Source organism: Acinonyx jubatus, chromosome C1, assembly GCF_027475565.1.
Source record: "Acinonyx jubatus isolate Ajub_Pintada_27869175 chromosome C1, VMU_Ajub_asm_v1.0, whole genome shotgun sequence".
Classification (NCBI taxonomy): domain Eukaryota; kingdom Metazoa; phylum Chordata; class Mammalia; order Carnivora; family Felidae; genus Acinonyx; species Acinonyx jubatus.
In genome coordinates, this window is record NC_069381.1 from 186,016,521 (window position 1) to 186,038,567 (window position 22,047).

Genomic DNA, 22,047 nt, shown 5'->3' on the forward strand with positions numbered 1-22,047 from the left:
GGAATTTAGGTCAAATGTGTCAAAAATAATGTATTGAACTTTTTTTAAAAGTACTTAACTTGTTTTAAAAATTTACTGCATTAGGGGCACCTGGGTGGCTTAGTCAGTTAAGCATCTGACCTCAGGCCATGATCTCAGGGTTCCTGGGTTCCAGCCTGAGCCCTACATCCTGCCCCCCTGGGGCTCTCTGCCCTCAGCATGGAGCCTGCTTTGGATCCTCTGCCCCTCCCCCCTCCCTGCCTCTCCCTTTCTCTCTTCCCTTCTCCTGTTCATGAGTTCTCTCTCTCTACTCACACTTTCTCTCAAAACTAAAAATAAACATTAAAAAAATTTACTATATTAAAATATATCTTTGCTAAAGACCTTCAAAAAAATCTAAATTGGTTGTGCTCTGGATACAGAACACAATAAGTGACCATTTCCAAAGTCAAGTTAATGTTTTAATGGTATTGCAGTTTTTAGGGGGGATTTTAGCCTATCACTCACTGTTTCTTTGCACATGGGTTGGTTATTTTTTAAGGTATCTCTAAAGTTTTTGAGAGTCAATATAGTAGGAAACTTTAAAGTCCTTCCTCTACTACTAATTAGCTTTGAGCAAGATACTTGCCTTTACATTTTTCCCTTTTCTAAAATAAGAGTTTAGCTCTAGATGACCTCCTAGGTATCTCTCAAATATACAGTTGTGTCTTTGGTTCAGTATTGTAATTAAAGAACATTCAGTGACTTAAAATCTTACATTTAAGTTGTGCTCAGTCATACTTTTTGATGGAGTTCTACAAAAGAACCAATGTTTGAGATTATTAAGCTTATATAATTATATTTTAAGTGATGATACAGTAAAGTGGGGTATATGAGTACCTACTGTGTGCATATCCTTGTACTCTTTTAGTGTTGTATATTACTATATATTGTAAAAATGCGTACATATTATGCACTGTCTGTACAAGTTTTCATGTCACTTGTGAAATACAAATTCTGTAGTTCACTCAAAAGCCCTAATAAAGAAGTTTTTGTAGGAAAAAGCTAAGGACAGGCAGTTACTCATGTGCCTTTTATAAACTCTGGATGTGAGTAAAAAAAAAATAATTGAGTACCAGGCAGCTATAAATTTTAATGGTAATAACACTTAGAAAGTGAGTACGTCCTTTCAGGAATCCGAATTGGATAATATGTGAATAAAGCAAACATTTAAAAAAAAGTAACTTTGAAACAAATTTAAGACAGCCCTTAGTTAAAGAAAGAGATAATAAGTGGAGGTAGAAACTACTGAATGCATTTTTTAAAGTACTTGACATAGAAAAAGTAGTATAGATCGAGTCATCTCAAGCATAATCTAGGGCAAAAGGTACTATGTATCTGAATGGTTCCATTCTTTGAATAGTTTGTAATCCCAGTGGATTTCTAAAGGAAATATAACTACTCTTATTACCTCTGTTTTATGTTCATCATGTAATTTTCTTATCTTCTCATTTTCTCAGTGAATAATCTATAAACCATTTTAAGCAAAAATAAGTCCATAAGTTTAATAATCTTCCAATCTTGGTGTTCATCAAAATAATTGTTATTTGTTGGAAGTATAGATGCGTGGACTCTCCTAAACCTGTTGAATCAGAATCTGCGAAATGTGGGGTTGTGCTATCAATCAATTCCCAGGTGGTTTTTGAGAACCTTGAGAACCACCCACTGTCCTAAGCAATAACTGGTACCAATTCTTGAGCCATTGTATCTACCATTACAAGTAAAAATTTAGAGTATTGATTTATAGGTAAATCTCCTGCTACTTTGATTTGTATGAATCATTTCATTAGGGCTCCTGTGTGAACTGATAAATCAGTATTTTTATTACACAAAGTTGGATGAACCAGACAGTCCGTTACAGTTGTCAGCATTTAACACTCCTTCAGATGTGAAGTTTATTTATTATCATTACTATTTTTACTTAAGTTAAAATGCATTTTTGGCTTCAGTTACTTGCCAGTTTTTAAGAAAGAAATTTTCCAGATTGTACTATCTCTTTAGGAATGTTCTATAAATATTTGTGTTCTGTTCAATGAAGTACAAATCCTGTGAATAATCTTGTTTTATTTTTTGGTAGCATTTAGGTATCTTGCCTATCAGAAAAAAAGGAAAATACAGGAACAAAATAATAATTGTACCCAAACTATGAGTTAGCTATTTTCATTGCTATTAATATAAATTTTTACTTAGTGTGCACCTGGGCAATCTGTTTTTTAACCACCTCTGAAGAGGTTCAGAAAAAACTTTATGAAGAGATAGACCAAGTTTTGGGGAAGGATCCCATTACTCCAGAGAAAATTGAGCAGCTCAGGTAAGAATACAATAAAAAGAAGAAGAGATGATTAAAAGGTAAATTTGAATTGGTTTAACTATCTTTTTTTTAAAATTTTTTAATTTTTTTTAATGTTTATTACTTTTGAGAGAGAGAGAGTGTGAGTGTGAGCTGAGAAGGGGCACAGAGAGAGGGAGACACAGAATCTGAAGCAGGCTCCAGGCTCTGAGCTGTCAGCACAGAGCAACGCAGAGCTTGAACTCACGAACTTCTTATTCTCACTAATAAGTTTAACCAGCTTATATAAAGCTAATGATAATATCTGGGAAAGGTATATATTTTTATAGGACTTAGATAATTTAATTTTCTCTTTAAAATCATAAGATAGGGGTGCCTGGGTGGCTCAGTCGAACGTCCAACTTTTGATTTTGGTTCAACACTCGGTGTGGAGCCCACTTGTGATTCTCTCTCTTTCCCTCTGCCTCTCTCCCCTGCTCACACTCTCTCTCTTAAATAAAACAAAAATAAAAACCATAAGGTAGTTCTGGGAAACCTTTACATTAAATAGTATAAAATAGTATCATTGATGTTCAAATAAGTGGAACCTTAGTGATGGGAATGCAAAATGGTACAGTCCTGTTGGAAAACAATGTGGCAGTTAAACATACACTTAACCATATAGCCCCAAAATTCCCCAAGGCATTTACCCAAGAGAAATGAAAAAATATGTCCACACAGAGAACTTTATGCCAATTTAACAGCAATATTATTCATGATAGCAAAAAGTAGAAGCAGTCCAGATGTTGATCAACTGGTAAATAGACAAATTGTGTTATCTTGAAATATTACCAAGTAGTAAAAAAAAATATGATAATATATATACAACGATGTGGATAAATGTCATTCTATTAAGTGAAAGAAGTCAAACACATACAGTGTGCATACAATATGATTTCATTAAGGTGAAATTCTAGGAAAAGGAAAAAACTGTAGTGATAGAAAGTAGATTCCTGTCTGGGGCCAGGAATCGGGAGGGGATCAACTAGGAGGGAGAATGAGAAAAGTTTTTAGGGTGAGGGAACTGTTCTGTATTTTGCTTGTGGTTGTGGTTAGACAGTTATACACAATGACTAAAGTTCATTAAATTGTACAGGTGAGATAGATGAATTTTTATATGTAAATAATACCTTAATTAAAAAGATTAAAAAAATTTGTTTTAATGTTTATTTATTTTTGAGAGAGACAGAGACAGAATGTGAGTGGGTTAGGGGCAGAGAGAGAGGGAGACACAGAAACAGAAGCAGGCTCCAGGCTCTGAGCTGTCAGCATAGAGCCCATTGCGGGCTCGAACTCATGAACTGTGAGATCATGACCTGAGCCGAAGTCGGTCGCTCAACTGACTGAGCCACCCAGGCGCCCCTAAAAAGATTTTTTTTTAATAACAACTGTGACTGCTTGAGGTGTTGAAGTCTGAGTCTGGATAGCAGGTGACCAACCCTACCTTTGTATTTACCTCTTTTAACTATAGAAAAGAAGATAGGGAGACTTATCTTACAAATTCTTCAAAATGTTGGAAGTTTTATTCATTACCTTAAATTTAACCCTTTCATTTTATTTTTTTAAATTTTTTGATGTTTATTTATTTCTGAGGGAGTAAGAGAGAGAGTGCAAGGGGAGAAGGGGCAGAGAGAGGGGGAGACCCAGAATCCAAAGGAGGCTCCAGGCTCTGAGCTGTCGGCCCAGAGCCCAATGTGGGGCTCGAACTCACGAACCATGAGATCATGACCTGAGCTGAAGTCACACGCTTAACTTACTGAGCCATCTAGGCTCCTCATAACCTTTCATTTTGAAAGTAATACATAATTGTCTTTTGAAGTTTTTATAATACAGAAGTGTATGAAGTAGAAGGTGAAGGTTTTTTGTAAGTGTACCCTTAAGAGATAACAACTGTTAACTATTTTTACTATTTTTCCAGCTTTTTCTGTGCATATATACATATATATTTAAAATAAAAAATTTCAAAATATTTTAAAATATAAATCTTCTGTAAATTTAATTTTTTCTCTAAATATTTTATGGACAGTGTTTTTATATATGTATAACTCCACCACATCCAATCAGTTATTAGGTTTGTTGTTTGTACTTTCCAAACACATTTTAGTTGGAAGTTTGATTTTAATTCTTTTCATCGCCCCCACTCTATTCAGACCACCATCAACTTGCGTGGGATATTTCAACAGCCTTGGATCTTGGTCCCCTCCAGTCCATTTTCCAAGTTGCTACTGGAGGCTGTGACTACACACTGTAAACACTGGGTGCTTTAAACATACAGATAACCTAGGACCAATTCTATACCAACAATCTCCAGGCATCAGTTTTCAAAAGCTTCTCAGATAATTCTAATGTTGAGAATTACTGTGCTAGTGATTTTTCTATACCTAGGGAGTCAGCATCTGGGCAGATGACTCCCTAATTTAAAAGCCTTCAGTGACTTCTGGTTGCCCCTAAGATAACATTTAAACTCACCAGTGTAGCTTATGAGGCATTCTAAGAGCTGGGCTTTGTATTCTTCTCCCATCTTTTCTCTTATTATTTGTACCTTTTCATATCTAGGATTTAGCTATACTAAAATTCTTTTGTTTCTGCAAAGCTGCAGTAGTCTTTCTTATCTTCTGGCTTTTGCAGACTACTCCTTTGTCTAGATTCCCTCTTCCTTTGTCTTCTAGCTAACGCCTTTTTTTTTTTTTTTTTTCCAGCAGGTCTCAGCCTAAAATGCTTATTTCTCTGCAAAGTCCTTTCTTTAGTTAGGTGCTCCTGCTATGCCATATGTTATCCAAATCCCTGAACTTCCTTTATCATAACCATTAGTATGCTTTTTAAATTGTCATCCTTGATGTCCCTACCTCCTTCTCTTTCCCTACCAACTAGACTTTGAGTCCCTTTGTGGGTATCTGTCTTGTTCACTGTTGTAGTTCAGTATCTAACATGGTGCTTCTAATGTAGTAGGTACCTAATTAATACTTGTTCAAAGAGGAAAGGAAGGATTTGGCTCCTTTGTTTTTGTTGTTTTTAGACATTATAAACAGCCAACTTTCCTACACTTTTTGTTATTTTTTATTATATATATATATTATGATATATTTTGTTTATTATTTGTATTTTTGTTAATATTTCCAATTGTTTCTATTAATAAAGTCCTAGAAGTGAGATTATTATTGAAGGATATATACAGTAACTTAGTATTTACGATAAGGGGCTGTGGACTAAGACAGACCTAAGTTTGAATTCTGTTGACACCACTTCCCTGCTGTGTTGATCTTAAATAATTGCCTCATTTTATGGGTCGCCTGGGTGGCTCAGTCTGTTGGGCATCCGACTTCGGCTCAGGTCATGATCTTGTGGTTTATGGGTTCCAGCCCCACATTGCGCTCTTTGCTGACAGCTCAGAGCCTGGAGCCTGCTTTGGATTCTGTGTCTCCCTCTCTCTCTGCCCCTCCCTTGCACTCTGTCTCTCTCTCTCTCTCTCTCAATAAAAAAAAAAAAAATCGAAAAAAACTAAAAAAAAATTGCCTCATTTCTAAAAATCTGTAAAATTAAAATAATAATAGTATCCATGAGGTTTATTAAAATAATAATAGTATCCATGAGGTTTATTAAAATAATAATAGTATCCATGAGGTTTATTAAAATAATAATAGTATCCATGAGGTTTATTAAAATAATAATAGTATCCATGAGGTTTAAATAAGGATTAAGTGAGATGGTTCAACCTCATGGATACTATTATTATTTTAATTTTACAGATTTTTAGAAATGAGGCAATTTTTTTTTAGTTTTTTTCGATTTTTTTTTTTTTATTGAGAGAGAGAGAGAGAGAGAGACAGAGTGCAAGGGAGGGGCAGAGAGAGAGGGAGACACAGAATCCAAAGCAGGCTCCAGGCTCTGAGCTGTCAGCAAAGAGCGCAATGTGGGGCTGGAACCCATAAACCACAAGATCATGACCTGAGCCGAAGTCGGATGCCCAACAGACTGAGCCACCCAGGCGACCCATAAAATGAGGCAATTATTTAAGATCAACACAGCAGGGAAGTGGTGTCAACAGAATTCAAACCTAGGTCTGTCTTAGTCCACAGCCCCTTATCATAAATACTAAGTTACTGTATATATCCTTCAATAATAATCTCACTTCTAGGACTTTATTAATAGAAACAATTGGAAATATTAACAAAAATACAAATAATAAACAAAATATATCATAATATATATATATAATAAAAAATAACAAAAAGTGTAGGAAAGTTGGCTGTTTATAATGTCTAAAAACAACAAAAACAAAGGAGCCAAATCCTTCCTTTCCTCTTTGAACAAGTATTTATTAGGTACCTACTACATTAGAAGCACCATGGCTTATGATAAGATTTCAATACATTTTAGCTTTTATTCTAATTGTGTTGTACACTTAATATTTCTATACATTGCCAAATTATCCTTCAGAAAGGGTGTACCAATTTATATTTCCAACAACTGGATATAAATGTCTTTTCCCCATTTAAAAACCATATTTATTTTTGAGAGAGAGCGCAAGCCGGGGAGGGGCAGAGAGAGAGAGGAAGAAAGATGATCCTGAGCAGGCTCTGCACTGATAGTAGTGAGCCTGATATGGGGCTTGAATTCATGAACCCTGAGATCATGACCTGAGCGAAAGTCAACCCACTGAGCCACCCAGACACCCCTCTTTTCCCCATTTTTTATTAGTATTATCTAATGTCATTCTATTTCATCTTTGCTGATCTGTCAAGTAAGAAAAAAGTTGCTATAGGGGTGCCTGGGTGGCTCAGTTGGTTAAGCATCCGACTTTGGCTCAGGTCATGATCTCACGGTCTGTGAGTTCAAGCCCCACGTCAGGCTCTGTGCTGGCAGCCCAAAGCCTGGAGCCTGCTTTGGATTCTGTGTCTCCCTCTCTCTCTCTCTCTCTACCCCTCCCCCACTCATGCTCTGTCTCTGTGTCTCGAAAATGAATAAACGTTAAAAACTTTTTTTAATTTGCTATAATTGGCAATTTTTCCACCATTAAAGAGGTTGAGTATCACTTCATATGTTTGCAGGACATTTGTATTTTGTTGTATGTGAATTACTTTTTTATGTTTGTCCATATTTCTGTTAGGGTGTTTGATGATTTTCATTATCTATTTTTATTTTTATTTTTATTTTATAAATTTTTGTTTATTTTTTAGGGAGAAAGATAGAGAGCGAGCACGAGCTGGGGTGGGGCAGAGGGAGAGAAAGAATCTCAAGCAGGTTCCATGCCCAGTGCAGAGCCCCAATTGGGGCTCTATCTCATGACCATGAGATCATGACTCCAGCTGAAGTCAGGCATCGGACACTTAACTGAGTGAGCCACCTAGATGCCCCAATAATTATGGATTTTTAAAGAGCTGTTATGCATTGTGATAATATTTTTCCTAGTTGTTTTTCAGTTGTACTTACAATTGCAAATATGTTACATTTCATACTTGGATTATTTGTATTTTTCTTTATGATTTCTGTCGTGTCAATATTTTTATTTTTATTTTATTTTAAAAATAAAGGATTTTTGCACTCAAATATAAAAATAACTGTTTTGAGTTTTCTTCTGGTACTTTTAAAGTTGTTTTCATTTGTTTAAATTTATACCTACCTGGACTTTATATACCTCTAATACATAACTTATTTTAAAACACATTAGAATTATGATGTGACTATTTCAAATTTGGAAGATTATTAAAGTTGTTGAATGACATTTTAAAATGTATGTACATTTCAAACTGCCTCTCCCAGAGTAAAAATCTGTAAAAATGTTTTTTTTAAACAGATATTGTCGGCAAGTACTTTGTGAAACAGTTCGGACTGCCAAACTGACTCCAGTTTCTGCCCGGCTTCAAGATATTGAAGGAAAGGTTGACAAATTTATTATTCCTAGAGAGGTAGGAAATATTTGTTATACTTACTAACTCATCTAGTTGTTCTTTTCAATTCTTTTAGTGTGTATTTTTAAATTGTATTGTCTAAAATGTCCAATAAATTATACCTGTTATTAAATCAAAGACATGGGGTACCTGGGTGGCTCAGTCGGTTAAGTGTCTGACTTTGGTTCAGGTCATGATCTCATAGTTCGTGGGTTCAAGCCCCATGTTGGGCTCTGCACTCACAGTGTTAACCGTGCTTGGGATTCTTTCTCTCTGTCCTACTCTCTGCCCTACTCTCTGCCCTTCCCCCACTTGTGCTCACTCACTCTCTCAAAATAAATAAACTTAAATAAAATAAATGAAGGACACAGTTATTTTAAATAATAATAACATATGCTGTTTTAAAGTCTAAATAATAGAAAGGCTTCCTTCCTCATGTGTGCTACTATTAATACTAAAGTATTTTTGTAGATCTTTTTCTATGTATGTATATTCCTCTGTGTGTGTAATATACATATATGTATTTATTGTAAAAACTGAATTTATATGTGAAAGGTTGTTTTTCATATATCCTTCATTAATTTGCTTCTTTAATTAAGTGTATCATGACTATTAGTACAACTGGTGTTTAATACAGATCCAACTCATTATTTTTAATGGATGTAGAGTATTCATTCCATTATGTAGTTTATTTAAGCAGTCTCCATTGGTTGAAATTTAGATTGACATCATTTGTTTTGTTATTACAAACTGTATACTTGTATAGGTATTGAGTAGAGAGAGCCTTAGAAATAAGAGTTTTGGGGTCAAATTGCTTATGTATATTAAATTTAAGTTGCCCTCTAAAAACCAGTTTATATTTTTAGCAACAGTGTATGAGAATGCTTTTTCTCTCCATATCCTTACCACTTCAGGATTTATGAACTTTTTACACATTTCTTATATGACATACTATATCATTATTTTAATTTGCTTTTCCCTGATCATTGGAATGATTGAGCAGCTTTTCATGCGTATTTAACAGTTTGTATTTCTTCTTTTGTGAATTACGTGCTTCTAACTTACTCTTTCTTCTAGTAAGCTTAAATGTCTTTTTGTGTATTGTACATACTAACTGTCAATTATATGGGAAATGTGTTTTTCTTATTTATTAAACACTTATTATGTGTTTTTTATTATTTATCTTTCACTGGTGATTTTGGTCTGTTTTGTTTTGTTTTAACTGGATGCAGGTTTTAAATTTTCATAGTTAAATCTGTTATTCCTTTATGACTTCCAGATTTTGACAAACTTAGGGAGGCCTTCCCCACTATAAAATCATCAAAATAATGGCCTGTGTTTTCTTCTTTTACTTTCTATTTTTATTCTGTATTCATTATCTGTATTAAAAGAGCATTTAGGATGAGTCGGCTTTCTGGCAGTCACTTCATCTCTGTTAGACCTTTACTAACTAGAGTAATTTTTTTTTTTGCAGACTCTTGTTCTTTATGCCCTTGGTGTGGTACTTCAGGATCCCAGTACTTGGCCATTACCACACAAGTATGAAATATCTTTTTTTATCCTTGTGATTATTGATTCTCATGTGTTTGCATGTTTTGCATTCCTTTTCTAAATTTTGAGGAGAAAATTTAATATGTGACAGTGATATAACATAAGAAAGCCACTGCTTTCTCTTTATATCTTCTGTTCACTATTTCATTCATGAATCTGCTATCTGTTTCTCTTTGTCTCTCCTATTATCACTTTTTTAAAGGTTTATTTATTTACTGAGAGAGAAAGAGAACGCTAGTGTGAGCAGGAGGAAGGGCAAAGAGAGAGGAGGGAGAGAATCTTAAGCGATCTCCATGATCAGCATGGAGTTTGACACGGGGCTTGGTTCCACAACCCTGGGATTGTGACCTAAGCGAATTTATTTATTTATTTATCTATCTATCTATCTATTTATTTATTTAACGTTTATTTATTTTTGAGACAGAGAAACAGAGCATGAACGGGGGAGGGTCAGGGAGAGGGAGACACAGAATCTGAAACAGGCTCCAGGCTCTGAGCTGTCAGCACAGAGCCCGACGCGGGGCTTGAACTCACTGCGAGATCATGACCTGAGCCAAAAGGCCGCTTAACCGACTGAGCCACCCAGGTGCCCCTCTAAGCGAATTTAAAGAGTTGGACACTTAAGTGACCGAGCCACCCAGGTGTCCCTAAATCTAATGCTCTTGAGGTCAACGTAATATGTTTCCTATCGTTTTAGAACTGCATAGTATTCTATTATATGGATATACCAGAGTTGTTCAACCTTTCACCCACTGGAGAACATTTGGGTTGTTTTGGTAATGAAGCTGCTTTGAACATTCATGTAAGGGTTTTTGTGTGAACATAAGGCTTCATTTCCTTGGGATAAATGCCCAAGAGTGCAATTGCTGGGTCATATGGCTAGTGCATGTTTAGTTTTGTAAGAAACTGCCAGGCTGTTTTTCAGGGATTCTCAGTAGTTCATTATGGTTTTTAGAAGTTTTCTTTTTGAGTAACTGATGTTAACACATTCTCCCTATAGAAAAATGTCTGGATATGATTTATTTATAAAAATAAATGCATAGAAATACATTATTACTGTTACCATATTGGCAATATGTCAGAGCAAGAAAATCCGGGTCAAATTCTATGATTTTAATGGACAATAATGTAAATACTACTCTATAGTAAAGGATGAAATACTATCAACTTTAAAAACCAGACTATTACAAAATTCTCAGCTGAAAAGAATGAAGTGTGGACTGGGACCACAAAACCTCAGTGTGGACTGGGACCAAATGGTGACATAACAGGCTCCTGAATTTCCCTCCAGAAACATGGCAGCACTCAATGTTGCCATGCATGGGGCAAATCCCTCTGAGAGAAATCCAGAAACTAGCTTAGTGACTCCAACACAATGGGGCAAATGAGAAAATATCCACATTAAAACGTGTAGGAAAGGATGAGGCACACTCTTACCATAAACCTACCCCCAGCACAGTGCCATATAATTGGGAGGGAACCCCCAACTGCCAGCCTCTCCCTGAGGATCAAAGGGTTTGGACTGTACTCTTACTGCCCCAAATTGAAGACTCTCACCTGAGATTTGGGTTTCCAAAACATGTAGCTCTAAAAGCCACCAGGGCTTGTGTTGATGAGTCCCACAGGCTTATACCACAGAAGCAGGCTCCCCCCCACCTCCAAGAAACAATTCTTAATGGTGCACAATGGGAGCATAGCACTTACTGTGGCTTTTCCTCTAGGGCTCAGCACAGAGGAAGGAGTTTGACTGGAAATTTTAGAAGCTGCTGCCTGAGGGTCTAGCTTTTAGTTAGCACACATCTCCCTGTAATGGCCATGATCCTTCCTGAAACCTAGGGGAGCAAGTGGGCATGACCTAACCCCACTTCCAATTCACCCCAACAATAAAACCATGTCAGAGGACTCTCCCTTAGCACACATTTAGTGACCTAACTTTTACAGCTGCTATCTGAGGGATATGCCCCAAATTACCTGTGATAGCTTGGGTTCTTGTATTCATAATTTCCATAGGATAATAGCAAACAAAGAAGTAGTTGTTAATAGGCATGCAGGTACTTACTGTGGCTAGCTCCCAGAGTTCAATCCAAAGGAAGCGGGCAAATGCCCATATTTCAGTCTTTATCTGGAAGGGGTTTGACTGCTTTCACATTGACAAAGTGTGATCCATAATCAAAATACCAATATTATTTTACACAGAACTAGAACAAGTAATCTTAAAACTTGTATGAAATGACAAAAGGCCTCGAGTAGCCAAAGAATATAATTCAACATAATAAAGTCCATATAGGACAGACCCACAGCCCACATCATCCTCAGTGATGAAGAACAGAAAGCTTTCCCTCTAAGATCAAGAACAAGACAGGGGCACCTGGGTGGCTCAGTCGGTTAAGCATCCGACTTCAGGTCAGATCATGATCTCATGGCTCATGAGTTCGAGCCCCACATCAGACTCTGTGCTGACAGCGCAGAGCCTGGAGCCTGCTTCATATTCTGTGTCTCCCTCTCTCTGCCTCTTTCCCACTCATGCTCTGTCTCTTTCTCTCAAAAATAAATAAACATTAAAAAAACAAAGCAAACAGAGATGTTCAGTCTCACCACTTATATTCAACATAGTACTGGAAGCCCTAGCCACAGCAGTCAGACAAGAAAAATAAATAAAAGGCATCCAAATTGGTAAGGAAGAAATAAAACTCTTGCTATTTGCACATCTCATGATATTATATATAGAAAACCCTAAACACTCCATCAAAAAACTACTAGAACTAATAAATTCAGTAAAGCTTCAGGATACAAAATTAATATACAGAAATCTGTAGCATTTCTGTACACTAATAATGAACTACCAGAAAGAGAAATTAAGAAAACAATCTGATTTACAATTATATTAAAAAAAACAAAAAACAAAACTAAAACCTAGGGATAAATTTAACCAAGGATTGAAGGACCTATGCTCTGAAAACTATAAGACACTAATGAAGGAAATTGAAGATATATAAATAGAAAGGTGTATCATGCCCATGGACTGGAAGAATACTGTTAAAATGCCCATACTACCCAAAGCAATCTAATTCAATTGAATACCTATCAAAATACCAGTAGTGGGACACCTGGCTGGCTTGGTCAGTGGTGTGTGCGGTTCTTAATCTCGTGGTTGTGAGTTCAATCCCCATGTGGGGTGTGGAGATTACTTTAAAAAAATCTTTACAAAGCGGGGTGCCTAGGTGGCTTTCTGGGTTGAGCATCTGACTTCAGCTCAGGTCATGATATCATGGTCTGTGGGTTTGAGCCTCCTTTTGGGCTCTGTGCTAGCAGCCTGCTTTGGATTCTGTGTCTCCCTCTTTCTTTCTGCTCCTTCTCCACTCACAGTCTCTCTTGCTCTCTCAAAAAATAAATAAACATTAAAAACAATTTTTTTTATTCTTGAAAAAAATACCAGTAGTGTTTTTCACAGAACTAGAATAGATAATCCTAAAAGTTGTATGGAATGATAAATAGCCAAAATAGCCAAAGCAGTCTTAAGAAAGAAGACGAAGCTATAGGTATTACAATCCCAGATTTGAAGTTACGACAAAGTTGTAATAATCAAAACAGTATGATACTGGCACAAAAATAGGCACATTGATCAATGGAACAAAATTGGAGGTAGAAATAAACTCATGTGGTCAATTAATCTACAATAAAGTAGGTAAGAATACCCACAGTGGGGAAAGATAGTCTCTTCAATAAATGATGTTGGGGAAAACTGGACAGCTATATGCAAAACAATGAAACTGGACCACTTTCTAACATTTTTTTTTAACGTTTATTCATTTTTGAGAGACAGAGCGTGAGTGCGGGATGGACAAAGAGAGAGGGAGACACAGAACCTGAAGCAGGCTCTAGCCTCTGAGCTGTCAGCACAGAGCCTGATGCGGGGCTCGAACTCATGAACGGCAAGATCATGACCTGAGCCGAAGTAGGACCCTTAGCTGACTGAGCCACCCAGGTGTCCCAAAACTGGACCACTTTCTTACACCATACACAAAAATAACTCAAAATGGATTAAGGAACTAAATATGAGACCTGAAACCATAAAAGTTCTAGAAGAGAGACAGGCAGTAATTTCTCTGAAATTGGTTGTAGCAGGTCCTCCTAGATATGTCTTCTGAGGTAAGGGAAACAAAAACAAAAGTAAAATATTGGTACTACATCAAAATAAAAAACTTCTGCACAGCAAAGGAAACAACCAACAAACTAAAAGCCTACTGAATGGGAGAAGATATTTGCCAATAACATATCTGATAAAGAGTTAGTATCCAAAATATGTAAAGAACTTCTACAACTCAACACTCAAAACCCAAATAACCAACAAATGGGCAGAAGGGGCACTTGGGTGGCTCAGTTGGTTAAGTATGCAACTCTTGATTTCGGTTCAGGACATGACCTCAACGGTTTGTGAGACCAAGTCCCAGGTCAGTCTCCTGTGCTGACAGTGCAGAGCCTGCTTGGGATTCTGTCCCCCTCCCCTCTCTCTCTCTCTGCCCCTCACCCCGCTCACACTCTCTGTCTCTCAATATAAACATTAAAAAAATAATATAAAAAAAAATTAAAAATGGGCAGAAGAAATGAACAGATATTTCCCCAACAAGACATACAGATGACCAACAGACACATGAAAAGATGTTTAACATTACTCATCCTAAGGAAATGCAAATCAAAACCCACAATGAGATATCACCTTACACCTGTCAGGATGGTGGAAACCAAAAACTCAAGAAACATCATGTGTTGGCAAGGATGTGGAGAAGAAAAAAAACCCTCTTGCACTGTTGTTGGTACTGTAAACTGGTACAGCCACTGTGGAAGACAACATGGAGGTTCCTCAAAAGATTAAAAAAGGAACTAAATACCCTATGATCCAGTAATTCCACTACTGGGTACTTACCCAAAGAATACAAAAATACTAATTCATAGGGATACATGTATTCCTGTGTTTATAGCTGCATTATTTACAATAACCAATGTATGGAAGCAGCACAAGTGTCCATCAATAGATGAAAAGATAAAGAAGATGTGGTATAGATTGGAGGAGCCAAGATGGTGGAACAGCATGGAAGTTTTTTGTGTGTCTTGTGTCCATGAAATACAGACAGACCAACACTAAACCATCCTGCACACCTAGAAAACTGATTGGATGATTAACACAACAATCTGCACAACCTGAAGCACAGAATTCAGCAGGAATTCACCCCAAAGGAGCTCAAAGAAACGACAGCCAGGAATTTAACCAACACAGGTATAAGCAAGATGTCTGAACCAGAATTTAGAATCAAGATAATAAGAATACTAGCCGGAGTCAAAAATAGATTAGAATCCCTTTCTGCAGAGATAAAAGAAGTAAAAACTAGTCAGAATGAAATAAAAAAATGCTATAACTGAGCTGCAGTCACAGATGGATGCCACAGCAGCAAGGCTGGATGAGGCAGAACAGAGACTCAGCTATATAGAGGACAAACTTATAGAGAATAATGAAGCAGAAAAAAAAGGGAGATTAAGGCAAAAGACCACGATTTAAGAATCAGAGAAATCAGTGACTCATTAAAAAGGAACAACATCAGAATCATAGGGGTCCCAGAAGAGGAAGAGACAGAAATGGGGGTAGAAGGGTTATGTGAGCAAATCATAACAGAAAACTTTCCTAACCTGGGGAAAGACACAGACATCAAAATCCAGGAAGCACAGAGGACCCCCATTAGATTCAACAAAAATCGACCATCAACAAGGCATATCACAAAATACCGTATCACAAAAGTCAAATTCACAAAATACTCAGGCAAGGAGAGAATCATGAAAGCAGCAAGGGAAAAAAAGTCCCTAACCTACAAGGGAAGACAGATCAGGTTTGCAGCAGACCTACCCACAGAAACTTGGCCGGCCAGAAAGGAGTGGCAGGATATATTCAATGTGCTGAGTCAGAAAAATATGCAGCCAAGAATTCTTTACCCTGCAAGACTGTTATTCAAAATAGAAGAGATAAAAAGTTTCCCGGACAAAAATTAAAGGAGTTTGTGACCACTAAACCGGCCCTACAAGAAATTTTAAGGGGGACTCTCTGAGGGGAGAAAAGATGAAAAGATAAATACATACATGCATGCATACATACATACATACCAAAAGCAACAAAGATTAGAAAGGACCAGAGAACACCACCAGAAACTCCAGCTCTACAAGCATCATAAATGGCAATAGTCACTGTAAACATCAATGGACTCAATGCTCCAATCAAAAGACATAGGGTAACAGAATGGATAAAACAAGATCCATCTATTTGCAGTTTACAAGAGACCCACTTTAGACCTAAAGACACCTTCAGATTGAAGATAAGGGGATGGAGAAGCATCTATCATGCTAATAGTCAACAAAAGAAAACTGGAGTAGCCATACTTATATCAGACAATCTAGACGTTAAAATAAAGACTGTATCAAGAGATGCAGAAGGGCATTTTATCATAATTAAGGGGTCTATCCACCAAGAAGACCTAACAATTGTAAACATTTATGTGCCAAATGTGGGAGTACCCAAATATATAAATAAATCACAAACATAAAGAAACTCATCAATAGTAAACCATAAAAGTAGGAGACTTCAACACCCCACTCACAGCAATGGACAGATCATCTAATCAAAAAATCAACAAGGAGGGGTGCCTGGGTGGCTCAGTCGGTTGAGCGTCCGACTTTGGCTCAGGTCATGATCTCGCGGTCCGTGAGTTCGAGCCCCGTGTCGGGCTCTGTGCTGACAGCTCAGAGCCTGGAGCCTGTTTCAGATTCTGTGTCTCCTTCTCTCTGACCCTCCCCCATTCATGCTCTGTCTCTCTCTGTCTCAAAAATAAATAAACATTAAAAAAAAATTAAAAAAAAAATCAACAAGGAAACAATTTCTTTGAATGACACACTGGACCAGGTGGACTTAACAGATATATTCAGAACATTTCATCCTAAAGCAGCAGAATATACATTCTTCTCCTGTGCACATGGAACATTCTCCAGAACAGAACATATACTAGAACACAAATCAGCCCTAAGTAAGTACAAAAAGATCAAGATCAACCACGCATATTTTCAGACCACAACGCTATGAAACTCGAAATCAACCACAAGAAAAAATTTGGAAAGGTAACAAATACTTGGAGTCTGAAGAGCATGCTACTAAAGAATGAATGGGCTAACCAAAGCAGTTAAAGAGGAAATTAAAAAGTACATGGAAGTCAATGAAAATGATAACATTACAACCCAAAACCTCTGGTACGCAGCAAAGGCGGTCATAAGAGGAAAGTATATAGCAATCCAGGCCTTCCTAAAGACAGAAGAAAGATCTCAAATTCACAACCTAACCTTATGCCTTAAGGAGCTGGAAAAAGAACAGTAAATAAAACCCCAAACCAGTAGAAGACAGGAAATAAACATTAGAGCAGAAATTAATGTCATCGAAACCAAAAAACCAGTAGAACAGATCAATGAAACCAGAAGCTGGTTCTTGGAAAGAATTAATAAAATTGATAAACCACTAGCCAGTTTGTTCAAAAACAAAAAGGAAAGGACCCAAATAAAATCAAGAATGGAAGAGGAGAGATCACAACCAACACAGCAGAAATAAAAACAATAATAAGAGAATATTATGAGCAATTATATGCCAATAAAATGGGCAATCTGGAAGAAATGGACAAATGCCTAGAAACATATACACTACCAAAACTGAAACAGGAAGAAATCGCAAATTTGAACAGACCCATAACCAGTAAAGAAATCGAATCAGTAATCAAAAATCTGCCAAAAAACAAGAGTCCAGGGCCAGATGGCTTTCCAGGGGAATTCTACCAAACATTTAAGGAAGAGTTAACACCTACTCTCTTGAAGGCGTTCCAAAAAATAGAAATGGAAGGAAAACTTCCAAGCTCTTTCTATGAAGCCAGCATTACCTTGATTCCAAAAGCAGACATAGACCCCACTAAAAAGGAGAACTACAGACCAATTTCCCTGCTGAACATGGATGCAGAAATCCTCAACAAGATATTAGCCAACCGGATCCAACACTACATTAAAAAAATTATCCACCACGACCAAGTGGGATATACCTGGGATGCAGGGCTGGTTCAATATCGCAAAACAATTAATGTGATTCATCACATCAATAAAAGAAAGGACAAGAACCACATGATCCTCTCAATAGATGCAAGGAAGCATTTGACAAAATACAGCATCCTTTCTTGATAAGGACCCTCAAGAAAGTAGGGATAGAAGGAGCATACCTCAAGATCATAAAAGCCATATATGAAAGACCCAAACGCTAATATCATCCTCAATGGGGAAAGAGGGAGAGCTTTCCCCCTAAGGTCAGGAACAAGACAGGGATGTCCACTCTCGCCACTGTTATCCAACATAGTATTGGAAGTCTTAGCCTCTGCAATCACACAACACAAAGAAATAAAAGGCGTCCAAATCGGCTAGGAGGAGGTCAAACTTTGACTCTTCGCAGATGACATGATACTCTATACCTGAAACCCTAAAGATTCCACTGAAAAACTGCTAGAACTGATTTGTGAATTCAGCAAAGTTGCAGGATATAAAATCAATGCACAGAAATAGGTTGCATTCCTATATACCAACAGTGAAGCGACAGAGAAATCAAGAAATCGATCCCATGTACAGTTACACCAAAAACCATAAAATACCTAGGAATAAATCTAACCAAAGAGGTGCAAAATCTATGCACTGAAAACTATAGAAAGCCTAGGAAAGAAATTGAAGAAGACAAAAAAAAAAAAAAAAAAATGGAAAGAGATTCCATGCTCCTGGATAAGAAGAACAAGTGTTGTTAAAATGTCGATACTACCCAAAGCAATCTACATATTCAATGCAATCCCTATCAAAATAACACCAGCATTCTTCACAGAGCTAGAACAAATGATCCTAAAATTTGTATGGAACCAGAAAAGGCCCCGAATAGCCAAAGCAATCTTGAAAAAGGAAACCAAAGCAGGAGGCATCACAATCCCGGACTTCAGGTTGTACTACAAAGCTGTAATCATCAAGACAGTATGGTACTGGCACAAGAACAGACACTCAGATCAATGGAACAGAATAGAGAATCCAGAAATGAACCCACAAACGTATGGCCAACTAATCTTTGACAAAGCTGGAAAGAATAGCCAATGGAATAAAGACAGCCTCTTCAGCAAGAGGTGCTGGGAAAACTGGACAGCGACATGCAGAAGAATGAACCTGGACCACTTTCTTACACCATACACAAAAATAAACTCAAAATGGATGAAAGACCTCAATGGAAGACAGGAAGCCATCAAAATCCTCGAGGAGAAAGCAGGCAAAAACCTCTTCGATCTTGGCCGCAGCAACTTCTTACTCAACACGTCTCCGGAAGCAAGGGAAACAAAAGCAAAAATGAACTACTGGGATCTCATCAAAATAAAAAGCTTCTTTCTGCACAGCAAAGGAAACAATCAGCAAAACCAAAAGGCAACTGACAGAATGGGAGAAGATATTTGCAAATGACCTATCAGATAAAGGGTTAGTATCCAAAATCTACACAGAACTTATCAAACTCAACACCCAAAAAACAAATAATCCAATGAAGAAATGGGCAAAAGATCTGAATAGACACTTCTCCAAAGAAGACATCCAGATGGCCAACCAACACGTGAAAAAATGCTCAACATCACTCGTCATCAGGGAAATACAAATCAAAACCACAGTGAGATACCACCTCACACCTGTCAGAATGACTAAGATCAACAACTCAGGCAACAACAGATGTTGGCGAGGATGCAGACAAAGAGGATCTCTTTTGCATTGTTGGTGGCAGTGCAAGCTGGTGCAGCCACTCTGGAAAACAGTATGGAGGTTCCTCAGAAAACTAAAAATAGAACTCCCCTAGGACCCAGCAACTGCACTACTAGGCATTTATCCAAGGGATACAGGTGTGCTGTTTCAGAAGGACACATGCACCCCCATGTTTATAGCAGCACTATCCACAATAGCCAAAGTATGGAAAGAGCCCAAATGTCCATCGACGGATGAATGGATACCGAAGATGTGGCATATATATACAATGGATTATTACTCGGCAATCAAAAAGAATGAAATCTTGCCATTTGCAACTACGTGGTTGGAACTCCAGGGTATTATGCTAAGTGAAATTAGTCAGAGAAAGACAAAACTTATATGACTTCACTCATATGAGGAGTTTAAGAGACAAAACAGATGAACATAAGGGAAGGGAAACAAAAATAATATAAAAATATGGAGAAGGACAAAACAGAAGAGACTCATAAATATGGAGAACAAACTGAGGGCTACTGGAGGAGTTGTGGGAAGAGGGGTGGGCTAAATGCATAAGGGTCACTAAGGAATCTACTCCTGAAATCATTGGTGCACTATATGTAACTAATGTGGATGTAAATTAAAAAAAAAAAAAAAAGAAAAGAAAAAGAAGAAGAAGATGTGATAATACCCAACCATAAAAAGAACAAAATCTTGCCATTTGCAACAACGTGGATGGATCTAGAAAGTATAATGCTAAGTGAAATAAGTCAGCCAGAGGGAGACATACAGTATACACTCATATGTGGAATTTAAGAAACAAAACGAACAAAAGAGAAGAAAAAGAGACCAACCAAAAACTAGAGTTTTCTTTTTTGTTTTTTTTGTTTTGTTTTTTGAGAGAGACAGAGTGTGAGCAGGGGAAGGGAAGACAGGCAGACACAGAATCTGAAGCAGGCTTCAGGCTCTGAGCTGTCAGCACAGAGCCAGATGCAGGGATCGAACTCAGGAACTGTGAGATCATGACCTGAGTTGAAGTCAGACACTCAACCAAGCCACCCAGTCACCCTCAATAACTAGACTCTTAACTGTAGAGAACCAACAGATTTTTACCAGAGGGAAGGTGAGGGGGATGGGTGAAATAGATGAAGGAGATTAATAGTACACTTACCTTGATGAGCACTATGTAATATATGGAGTTGTTGAATCACTGTATTGTACACCTGAAACTATTATAATACTGTATATTAACTACACTGAATTAAAATTTTAAATTTATATTTAAAAATTATTTAATAAATGAAATTAACAATCCTTTAGTTTTCGTAAAGAAAAGATATATGTACTCCTATGTTTATTGCAATATTTAAAAGATTTTTTAAGTTTATTTATTTTGAGAGAGAGAGAGTGAGCAAGCAGGGAAGGGGCAGAGAGAGAGGATCCCAAGCAGGCTCCATGGTGCCAGCACAAAGCCCAGCACAGGGTTTGTTCCCATAAACCATGAGATCATGACCTGAGCCAAAAGCAAGAGTCACATGCTTAATCAACTCAGCCACCCAGGTGCCCCTATTACATCATTATTTACAATAGTAAGACGTAGAAGCAACCCAAATGTCTACTGATACATGAATGGATAAGGAAGATGTAGTGTATGTACACAATGAAAATTATTCTGCAGTTAAAGAGAGTAAAGTCGTGCCATTTGTGACAACATAAATGGACCTAAAGGGTATTATGCTAAGTGAAATAAGTTAGAGAAAGACAAACACCAAATGATTTTTACTTGTAATTGGAACCTAAAAAAATAGAACAAATAGTTATGGACTCATAAATTCGGAGAACAAATTGGTGGTTGCTGGGGTTGTGAGGGGATAGGCAAAGAAGGTGAAAGGGATTAAGAATACAGACTTAGATTTATAAGTAAGTCATGGGGATGGAATCTACAGCATAGGGAATATAAGTCATTAATATTTTAATAATTTCTGTGGTGACAGATGGTAACTACACTTATGGTGAGCGTTTCATAATGTATGTAATTGTCAAATCACTATGTTGTACACCTGAAACTAATACAATATTACATGTCAGCTATACTTCAATTAGAAATTTTTAAAAAGGTTATCTAAATCAGAAAGAAGTAGGGGCACCTGGATGGCTCAGTCGGTTAAGCCTCCGACTTTGGCTCAGGTCATGATCTCGAGGTCCATGAGTTCGAGCCCTGCGTCGGGCTCTGTGCTGACAGCTCAGAGCCTGGAGCCTGTTTCGGATTCTGTGTCTCCCTCTCTCTGACCCTCCCCTGTTCATGCTCTGTCTCTCCCTGTCTCAAAAATAAATAAAACGTTAAAAAATTTTTTTAAATAAATAAATAAATCAGAAAGAAGTAAAGTTGTCTCAATTTGCAGATGACATGATATTATATATAGTAAACCCTAAAAATTCTGCCAA

General features: G+C 37.2%; 1 protein-coding gene across 3 annotated transcripts in view; it reads left to right on the plus strand.

The window, feature by feature from the left end:
* LOC106976714 (cytochrome P450 20A1) overlaps positions 1-22,047 on the plus strand; it is a 74,145-nt gene that overhangs the window by 46,708 nt on the left and 5,390 nt on the right. For all 3 annotated transcript variants that reach the window (XM_015074155.3, XM_053215599.1, XM_053215600.1), the window contains 3 exons: positions 2,209-2,329; positions 8,142-8,253; positions 9,710-9,774. In XM_015074155.3, the coding sequence (XP_014929641.2) occupies positions 2,209-2,329; positions 8,142-8,253; positions 9,710-9,774 (298 nt within the window). The remainder of the gene's footprint in view (positions 1-2,208; positions 2,330-8,141; positions 8,254-9,709; positions 9,775-22,047) is intronic.